Here is a 10,053-nt window from a genome sequence, read left to right as displayed (position 1 = left end):
TGGTCCCACAGTTTGGTGGATGGCAACAATTGGAGGATTTGTCCTGCCAATTAAACAATATACAGACGGCGAGAGATGTCAAAGGCAATTCGTTTTGTTGTATTCCTATTTTTCAAAACAGTTTAAAGTAGTTGAATAATGAAAACTTACAAATAAAAACACTTGGCAAATGGCCATTCTTTTTTATTTGTATTATTTGTCAACAGACGGGAAAAGCTACAAAAAACTGAAACCTGACCTTACATTTTGTTCAGATAACATTTTCCATATAAATGCCTACAAAATCACTACAAATGTATGTGACTGAAGACACAAACAGACACAGACATATTGGCTATTCACTTGATACTGCTTGCTTGGATCACAACAAAAATACTATCCTATCTATTATTAGAGGGGGTAGAGAGCAATGGCTTATATAAGTAAACCCTGGACTGCTGATGCTATGTATTGGCCACCGGTCGGCCATATTGGCACTCCCTAGAAGGAGTAGTCCTCCATAGTATTTCAAAGATAAAATTACATATTATTTAAGTATTTTTTTTGTAGTGGGGACAGTAACGTTAGTACTCTCCCCATTTAAAAAAAAAAATGTTTAGGCCACATAATAGAATTTAAAAGTATGCATTTAAGCGTCTAATAGAATAAACGTGTCAAACCGAATGTAGACATTAACAAATGCATTTCTATAGCTTCCAAAATCTTTTAACCATTGAGGAGGATTACCAAGATGGCTGCACGTTGGCTTCAATACAGGGTTTATACACATCATTTGTAGAGAGAGTGCAGGTGACAGTTTTATGACACAGGCATGATCCCTGGTGGTACATGCATTGACACACATGTAGGATAAAAATGACATGAGTGCAATATTAAGCAGTAACTTCAACACACAATAATAACATAAAAACGTGCCATTTTGGGGTCATTTTGATTACTAGCTGACAATAGGGCAGTGAATCATCGTTTTATCATATACATTTATTTACCAATATCTTTAGGTTACTTGACATGATTACACAGTGTTATCGTTGACCTGTCTTGGCTTAGATTATTAAGGAGCCACACTACCAAAGCTAATTGACACAAATCCTTGAAGTGGGAAAAGGAGCTGTGGGTAGAAGCATGCCTGAAAAGAGGAACGAGAGAGAGAGAGAGAGAGGGGAAAAGAGGGAGAGAGAGAGTGTGTGTGTGTGTGTGAGAGAGAGAGAGAAAGACAGAGAAAGAGACGAAAAGAAAGAGAGAGAGAGAAGACGAAAGGGTGGAAGGCCTTAAGCAAGACTGAAGTGTGTCTCCTCTGAGTAGCTCTGTATGCATCTCTTGACAGAGTGACCACTGTTGATCCATCCACCCAGGTTAAACTGGGGGTAATCTGGGACACTCCTCTTCAACTTCCCCTGAGGCCAGAGTCATAAGTGATTATCACGTTAAGAGGACAATAATACAGCCTAAGTCTACATCCCAAATGGCACCCTATTTCCTATATACTACAAGGGGAATAGGGTGCCATGTGGGACACAACCTAAGAATAACCTGGATCTAACGTTATCTAATCTGGTTCCGTATTCATAAAGCATCTCAGAGTAGGAGTGCTCATCTAGGATCCTGCCCCGCCTGTCCATGTAATCTTATTCATTGTGATCTAAAAGGTTCAACTGATCCCAGATCTGTAATCATACTCTGAAAGGCTTTATAAAGCCAGGCCCTGATCAAACTTGACAGGGACATGAATGGCGTTTACAAGAGTACAAAGAGATCTGTGACCAGGGTAACATCCTTCTGGATCAATACATGATTTAAAAGTTTAAGTTTGGAGTTTTGAACACCTCTGTTTCACAACAAGTTTTCCCCCAGACGGTATTTCCTATTTGATAAAGCTGTAGAGGAAGGACCCTCCGATGACACAGAGAATGACACAGCAGCACATGATCATCATCTGCTTCTAAAGGGCAGAAGAAGGAAAGAAAGAAAGAGGCAAAGAAAGACAGAGGATGCGAGAGAGCAAGAGAACACGGAGGAGGAAGAGGAGGAATACATATAAAGAAACAATGAAGGGAAGGGAGAGAAGAAAGAGAACAAGAAAAAACTCAGAAAAACAAAAGTAAAGATTGACCTGACCACAGAGAGAAATCATAACCCACAATAAATATTTAGAGACTCAATGTGCCATTGCAAGTTCTGAAGCTTTTAAGAGACTCTTTGCATCAGTGAGAATGCTGAACCCCCTGTAGCAAGACAGTATATTTAGGGTATGTCCCAAATGGCACCCTTTTCCCTGTACAGTGCAGTACTTTCAGGGTAACAGGGTGCCATTTGTGACGAAGCCAATGTATCCCTTCTCCTGTATGGACCAAGGTGATAGATAATAGGTCTAGGGTCCGGACTGAAGTGGACCTATAAACATTGCAGCCATATAAATAGAATGACCTATTATGGCATCATTGACCTGAATGTGGACGGCCATTCTACTCATTCTAATTCTATGGTTTCAGCCCCACTCACCCTACGGGCCTCCTGCTGAAATTTGGCTGCTTTCTTGGTGTCGGCAACAGCCCGCTCTACGAAGCCCACCGATTGGTCCATGTTGCTCTCAATCTTGTCAATCATACCGCCCTTTGAAGGGAGTGGGCGGAGTGTTGGGAGAGGCACACACAAACAGCGGTCAAAAGCAGTGCACTACGTAGGGAATAGGGTGCCATTTGGGATGCACACTAAAAGGAGTGAAGGGTTACCTGGTTCTCCACCAGCATAGCAATGTCCACAAACATGTCATGAAGCTCTTTGATGCTGCTCTCCAGCCTCACAATATCTTTATGCCGCGCTTCGATCTCATTCAACGCCTGCTTCGATATACCCGACTCCATGATCTACAAAACACATACGAGAAGATATACACAACGGTTTAACACCCACACATAGGAGAGGATATACACAAAGGTTTCACACCCACACTAGGAGAGGATATTCACAAAGGTTTAACACCCACACTAGGAGCGGATATACACAAAGGTTTAACACCCACGCTAGGAGAGTATATACACAACGGTTTAACACCCACACTAGGAGAGGATTTACACAACGGTTTAACACCCACACTAGGAGAGGATATACACAAAGGTTTAACACCCACACTAGGAGAGGATATACACAACGGTTTAACACCCACACTAGGAAAGGATATACACAACGGTTTAACACCCACACTAGGAGAGGATATACACAACGGTTTAACATACACACTCACAAGCATTCTTGCTTGAACACACACACACACATTCTCACTTGTACACATGAACACAAACGCACAAACACACACAGAATTACCCCTGCGGTGAAGACGGCTGCGTTCCCTCCTTCCAACATCTCCTCCAGCTCCTCGTCGGTCGTTGTTTTTCCCGCTGTGGAGTGGAGAGTTCACAGAAAGGGGTTAATAACATGTATGAAAGGGTTAATAACATGTTTGAAAGTCTTAATAACAAGTTAATAACCTATAACAGGCCCTTAATCCTGGCATAGAATGTACTAATACACGCCATTAACAGCAGATCTGGGTTTCAAATACGTTATCTGTGTCTGTCTGAGCTTGTCTGGCTTAATAAACCAGAAAACAAAAGTGACAAAACTGCAACCCTGCCCAACTCCAGGCAGATTCAAGCAAACACTCAAAATATTGGGAAAGGATTTTCCAAGTATTTGAACTGGTAAAGAGCATTGTATTGGTTTGAGTCTGTCTGTGGTAGGCTGAAACATGCACTCCCGTTTACAATTTAATGTAACTTTGGGCTTGGATTTTTATCCTGACAATTGACTTGTCCAGGAACAAAAAACCCTGGCCCTAGTTATACCAGGCATCGTGTCTCTACTACTGGTTATGACTTGGTTATCACATGGTTATGAAGGTTCCTAGACGTCAGACTCACTGATCTCCAGCTGCCGGGCAATGCGGCCTTTGCTCTTGTCTCTAAAATCTGTCTGAGCCTCGTTGTACTTGGTCATCACCTCCACAAACTTCTTGGCCAGGATGGCATGCTGGGAAAAGGTGGAGGTGGGTACAGAGGTTGTTATGGTAACTAGTGGGGATGGAACCCGAGTCTCCAACCCCAGTCTCCAACAAGAAAAATGACAGGGACATGATTGACACGCAAACCGATAGAGTTAAGGGTACGGTTGAGGTTAGTTTGTTTTTTAAGGGTTACCTGGGACTTCCGGATCCTCGTGTCTGCTGACGACCGTTCCTCTGTGTTTGTCTCAAGTTGCTTCTCGATACCTGCCAGGGACAGGAACATGCAACCGTTACCGTGACTATGGCCACCGACAACAACACAAAATGACTATGGCATCGGAGTCCACGGCGTTCAAAAACACTTTATCTTGACAGGAAAACTACGTTTATACAATTTGATGACTGTCGTGCTGGTCGTCAGAAAACGGTTGGTCGTCAGAAAGACGGTGGGGTAAGATATGGTGCGTCTACTATTTAAAGGGTCAAGAAGGACTCACTCTTTAGTTTGTTGCGAGCGGTGCCGGCTGCTTTCTTGATGTCGTTGGTGACTGCCTCCAAATCATCCTGCGTCTCTGGTGAGCACAGAGAAAGAGAGAGAGAAAAAAAGAGCGATTGTAACATAGAAGTATCAACAAGCCACAAAGATGAACAATATGGAATGGAAAGAAAGTGGGCGAGATAACAAAGAGTGAGAGAGAGAGAGAGAGAGAGAGGGGGCAGAGAGAGAGTGGGATTGAATGATGATGTTTACTCTGCTCTGGCGTAGGGGCGGAGAGGATGGTCGAGTACAGCTTCTTTGCTTGCGCCACACTCTCATCTATCTTGTCAATGCTGCTGCGAATCTCCTCAATCTGAGACCGAGACAGGCAATGATGACACACTGGTGAACACACACACGCGCACACAAACATCAGGAGTATAGTCAGAAATACCTGGGCGAAGAAGTCATCCATAAAGGCTTGGTTCTCCACTGGAATCTCCACATCATCCGCAGCCACATCACTTTTCTGTTCCGACACACACACAGACAGACAGACAGAGTTGCTGTGGTAGTGTGTTTGTGGTGAGATAATCACACTCACAGGCTTTTTAGCGGTTCTTACATCAGTGTTTTGACGCCACTATAAAGTTTTTTTTTTTAACCAGACACAATAAGGATTGCAGCGCATACAAGCTACAATGAATAGCCTACATCGATGACATTGAGACATTGGAAGAAGTGCAGGAAATTAGAAAACAATCCTTCCTTAATCAACCCTTCTGATCCCCTTTCTGTATCCACCCCACTCCATTTGTAACGCACCACCAATAAACAAGTGTACAGCCTGAATATCATCACACCCCAATTAGGCCTACCTACTTCCTAGATTAAATTAATGCTCCAATGTTAATTAGCCCAATGTTCAACTAGGCTATTTCCGCTTTTCTAGGCCTGAAAATGGGATCAAACAGTTGGTCTAACGTTATGGCCAAACCGCTCATCCGGACCAACCGCATCTAGTGCGCAAAAACAAACGAGTAAATATGATACGTCCCCCCCATCCCTATTATATAATTATATATGATTGGCAACGGTTATATGTTAAGCTAATAGCAAGCAAGTCTATGAAAACATGAACAAGTGTATAAAAAGACGTAGCTTACCGCCTTCAACTGTTCCAATCGGTCTTTCATCTTCAAAACTGTGTTGTCACTGTCACAATCTCTAAACTATCAAAAAGCGTAATTCTAATCTACAACCACTAATTAAAAGGTTACCAAATTAGAAAATTACAATTTATTAGCCTACTGATTCATCCAGTTGCCTTGCCCGAAAATAAATTTCAAAGTTAATTGTAAAAATATTTAGTAGGGTAAATGCTCATTAGAATATGGTCATCAAATTAAAAAAGAACTATCTTTTTTTACAAAATGTCTGTTCAATATGGCTGCAGCAGCGTCTCCAACCTGTAGTTTTACTAAGCCTATCCTCTCAAGGAGGATTAGAGCAACAGTTGTGCAGAGGGCGATTAATCTCTCTCTCTCTGATCAATGGCATGCGTAAAAACGCATGCAAAGTAAATATCACGCACGATCTCTGTTTTGGGCACACTACCCAAACAGGGCACCGAATGGAAAGGTAATAGGTTTACTTCTAAATATGTAAAGTCCACCTAGTGGGTTGTCCATCTATAAATAAGAAGAGGCTGTATTTGAATTGTTATTTCTTGACCCCCATCTGCTTTCTAAATATGCTAAATAAGGCCAGGTCAACAAAATAAAGTGATGCAATGATTATTGATTTCTGAAGATATTTTTTCGTATTCCTTTTTTTATTTGCTAATCAAAAAAATGCATAATGTTTCATAGTACAAACACGTGAAGCAGCATTTTTTTATCGACACCATTCCTCCTGAAAATACATTAGGTCACACTGTTTTCTGACAATAGGTCTAGATAGTATTCTCAAATGCAATGTGTCTAGAAGTTTCTAACACTATCAGTTGCTTCCTTAAATCGTACTTTGGGCTCACTTGACTGCTCATCTGTCATCTACTCTAAATGATAAACCTCTCACTCCCCTTTTCCACCACCCCCTCTTCTTCTCCTCCTTCATTCATTTCCTCTCTTTCGTCAGGTTTGAAGGCACACAGAAAGTCATTGGTTTGGTTGCACTGCTTATCATTCCATTGAGAGATAAAATGAAAAAAGTGAGTTTTATCCATTATTAATGCCTTTTAGAGAGTATTGAGCCATATAAGTAGCCTTGTCCAAGCCAGAACGGCATGAGCCGATCTACTGTAGCGTGAGGCTTTTGATGAAGAGTTCAATACAAGTACACCCACTGGACACTAGTCTATCACAGGGCCTTACTCCCAATCATTTTCTTTAATGCTGAGTGACAAGCAGAGAGGAATCTGGCCCCTTTTGGTATGACTCGACCTGGGATCAAGCTCAGGACAGTCACTCTAACCACACGGCCACTGAGCTGGATAATACAAAACTTGTGAGATCTGTCATACTTTAAATCAAAAACCTCCCACTCCCTTTTCCACAATAGTTAACCCAATTCTGAATACATCAGCACACTGGATTTGGTGCAGCTGGTAGCCTAGCTGTTAAGAGCGTAGGTTCAAATCCCAAATCTGCCCTTGAACAAGGGACTTAGCCCTAATTACTCCTGTAAGTCGCTCAGGATAAGAGCATCTACTAAATGACTAAAATGTCAAATCAAAACAACAGAGAGAGAGAGAGAGAAATATATATCAAAATATATCTTCAGTTGAGAGAATCTACATCAGTCACTGGTGTTAAGATGATGAGGGCAGGCTGCTGTACCTGTGGAGTTTAGGCCATTGAGCACCATGGCAGACGGCCCAAGTAGCATCATGGGATCTTCACTTCTCTTCAGCTGTTGGGAAAATAGCTTTTTAAAGGAGACCGGGAGTTACGATCTGTGGGGTCACGCGACCGGCACACAATGTGAAATACAGAGAACGCGGAGACAAACAAGAAAGCAAACAGAAAGAGGTGGAATAACGTTGGAAAAGAGGTGCATTTTCTCATTACAGAACCAAACCTTTGGGTTTTACCCTGGTGTGTGTAAATGTCACCGCCTTTTTCCTCTATTCTTGCTTCTTCTCCTTGCCTCAGATGCTCTCTTTCACTCAGCTCTGCCTCCTTGTATACCAACTATTCCATACCTCCATCCTAATCTCCCATGTATTAACTCTTCTCTGATGTCTCAACCTCTTACACATAAAAGGTTGCAAACCCACTATGTGCGATCCCTGGGTACAGTTGCAGCCTGATATATTGTCCCCCTTCACTCCAGTCTTTTTTTTTTACTTCTCCAGTTGAAAAAACGAAATTCCAAGTAGACCTACAGTGATGTATGACCAAATTAGGCATTCAAAGAAAATAACACCCTCCCTACAACCAATCATGTAAGAGTTTTTTGATAATACTGTGGGGCTGCTTTGCTGCCTCTGGTACTGGGGGCCTTGAACATGTGCAAGGCATCATGAAATCAGCAGATTATCAAGGAGCCAATATCCTATCTGCTGGTTGTTTCTGAAGAGAACAACTTGTCAAGACAACTTTTCGTGATAGAACACAACATGTGGAGAAAAATACCTACAGTGCCTTCAGAAAGTATTCACATCCCTTGACTTTTTACCCATTTTGTTGTGTTACAGCCTGAATTTAAAATGGATTTAAATTGAGATTGTGTCACTGGCCTACACACAAACACCCGATAATGTCAACTCGGAATTATATTTGAGAAATGTTTACAAATTAATGAAAAAAGAAAAAGCTGAAATGTCTTGAGTCAGTAAGTTTTCAACGCCATTGTTATGACAAGCCTAAATAAGTTGAGTAAAAATGTGCTTAACATGTTACATTCCGTGGAGTCACTGTGTGCAATAATACTGTTTAACATGATTTTTGAATGACTACCTCATCTCTGTACTCCACACATACAGATAATTGTAAGGTCCCTCAGTAGAGCAATGAATTTCAAACACAGATTCAGCCAAAAACACCATTGAGGTTTTCCAATGCCTCATAAAAGGGCACCTTTTGGTAGATCGATAAAAAAGAAAAAAGCAGACATTGAATATATCCCTTTGAGCATGGTGAAGTTCACTGGAGGCTGCTGAGGGGAGGAAGGCGCATAATAATGTCTGGAAAGGAGCCACATGGAATGGTATCAAACATATGGAAACCATGTGCCTGATGCATTTGATACCATTCCACAGATTCCGCTCCAACCATCATCACAAGCCCGTCCTCCCCACTTTGAATGGTGTGTCAATACACTCAGTCACTACAAAAAGATACAGGTATCCCTCCTAACAGTTCCCGGAGAGGAAGGAAACCACTCAGGGATTTCACCATGAGGCCGACGGGGACTTTTCAAAACAGTTAAGAGTTGAATGTCTGCGATAGATTAACATTGTAGTTACTCCACAAAACTAACCTAAATGACAGAGTGAAAAGGAAGAATGCACAGAATAAAAAATATTCCAAAACATGCATCCTTTTGCAATGTACTAAATTAAAATTGAAAAAAAAAAATGTGGCTAAGAAATTAACTTTATTTCCTAAATACAAAGCGTTATGTGAGGCAAATCCAACATCACTTAGTACCACTCTTCATATTTTCAAGCATTGTCATCGGCAAGGACTAGAGTTGTTTTTAGGATAAAACTAAATGGAATAGACCTAAGCACAGGTAAAATCCTAGAGGAAAACCTGGTTGTCTGCTTTCCAACAGACACTGGGAGACAAATCCACCTTTCAGCAGGGCAATAACCTAAAAAAAAAGAGGCCAAATATACACTGGTTGCTTACCAAGATGACATTGAATGTTGAGTGGTCTAGTTACAGGTGACTTAAATCCACTTAAATCTATGTCAAGACCTAAAAATGGCTGTCTAGGAATGATCAACAACCAACTTGACAGATATTGAAGAATTTAAATAACAAAATGTGCAAATATTGTACAATCCAGGTGTGCAAAGCTCTTAGACTTACACTTATGAGTCTTTCTGGGTAATCACTGCCAAAGGTGATTCTAACATGTATTGACTCAGGGGTGTGAATACTTATGTAAAAAAATAAATTAGATATATTTTTTAAATAAAAAATTTGTGTCACTTTGTAGTTACGGGGTATTGTGTTTTTTTTTACATTTATTGAACCTTTATTTAACTAGGCAAGTCTTATCTACAATGAAGGCCTACCCTTGACGCTGGGCCAATTGTGCGCCGCCCTATGGGACTCCCAACCATTGTCGGTTGTGATAAAGGGATGCGTGTAGATGGGTTTTTGTTGTTGATTTAACCAATTTTCAATTCAGGCTGCAACACAACATGTGGAATAAGTCAAGGTGTACAAAACCTTCTGAAGGCACTGTACAAATGGATTATTGTACACATGTATTTACTATTCAACTTTATGTTGTGGAGCTTGTACATGAATTATCAATCCCTGTCATCCACACCAGAGCCACCTCTGTAGAATAAAAGGCTGTCAAACATCAACCAGGTAGACCCAGAAGTGAA

At 41.2% G+C, this 10,053-nt stretch overlaps 1 protein-coding gene across 3 annotated transcripts; it reads right to left on the bottom strand.

The window, feature by feature from the left end:
* Nucleotides 1-112: 112 nt before the first annotated feature.
* On the bottom strand, nucleotides 113-7,845 carry LOC110534442 (syntaxin-3-like). Of its 3 annotated transcripts, none has more exons than XM_036933575.1 (10): nucleotides 7,322-7,845; nucleotides 4,936-5,010; nucleotides 4,755-4,854; nucleotides 4,501-4,575; nucleotides 4,197-4,267; nucleotides 3,921-4,029; nucleotides 3,325-3,398; nucleotides 2,733-2,867; nucleotides 2,503-2,613; nucleotides 113-1,397 (listed from the first exon to the last, which is right to left on the bottom strand). In XM_036933575.1, exons 2-10 carry the CDS (start codon nucleotides 4,954-4,956, stop codon nucleotides 1,272-1,274), a joined length of 822 nt encoding a protein of 273 aa, XP_036789470.1. In that variant the 5' UTR covers nucleotides 4,957-5,010; nucleotides 7,322-7,845; the 3' UTR covers nucleotides 113-1,271. The 3 variants fall into 3 exon arrangements, with proteins under 3 accessions (XP_036789470.1, XP_036789469.1, XP_021474981.2); XM_036933574.1 differs by lacking the exon at nucleotides 7,322-7,845 and adding an exon at nucleotides 5,648-7,159; XM_021619306.2 differs by lacking the exon at nucleotides 7,322-7,845 and adding an exon at nucleotides 5,648-6,837 and having other exon boundaries at nucleotides 113-1,942.
* Between the last annotated feature and the right edge of the window lie 2,208 nt (nucleotides 7,846-10,053).

The sequence above is a fragment of the Oncorhynchus mykiss genome, chromosome 10 (genome assembly GCF_013265735.2).
Source record: "Oncorhynchus mykiss isolate Arlee chromosome 10, USDA_OmykA_1.1, whole genome shotgun sequence".
Taxonomy (NCBI): Eukaryota; Metazoa; Chordata; class Actinopteri; order Salmoniformes; family Salmonidae; genus Oncorhynchus; species Oncorhynchus mykiss.
The sequence above is the reverse complement of the archived record's forward strand: the minus strand, read 5'-3'. Positions and strand labels throughout refer to the sequence as shown.

What these genes read in the sequence shown, in the direction of transcription:
- LOC110534442 (XM_036933574.1), bottom strand. Translation starts at nt 5,677, where the DNA reads ATGAAAGACCGATTGGAACAGTTGAAGGCG. An exon ending in GATTGGAACAGTTGAAGGCG is followed by an intron (nt 5,011 to 5,647) that starts GTAAGCTACGTC and finishes GTGTCGGAACAG; the next exon opens with AAAAGTGATGTGGCTGCGGA. An exon ending in TGCCCGGCAGCTGGAGATCA is followed by an intron (nt 3,399 to 3,920) that starts GTGAGTCTGACG and finishes TCCACTCCACAG; the next exon opens with CGGGAAAAACAACGACCGAC.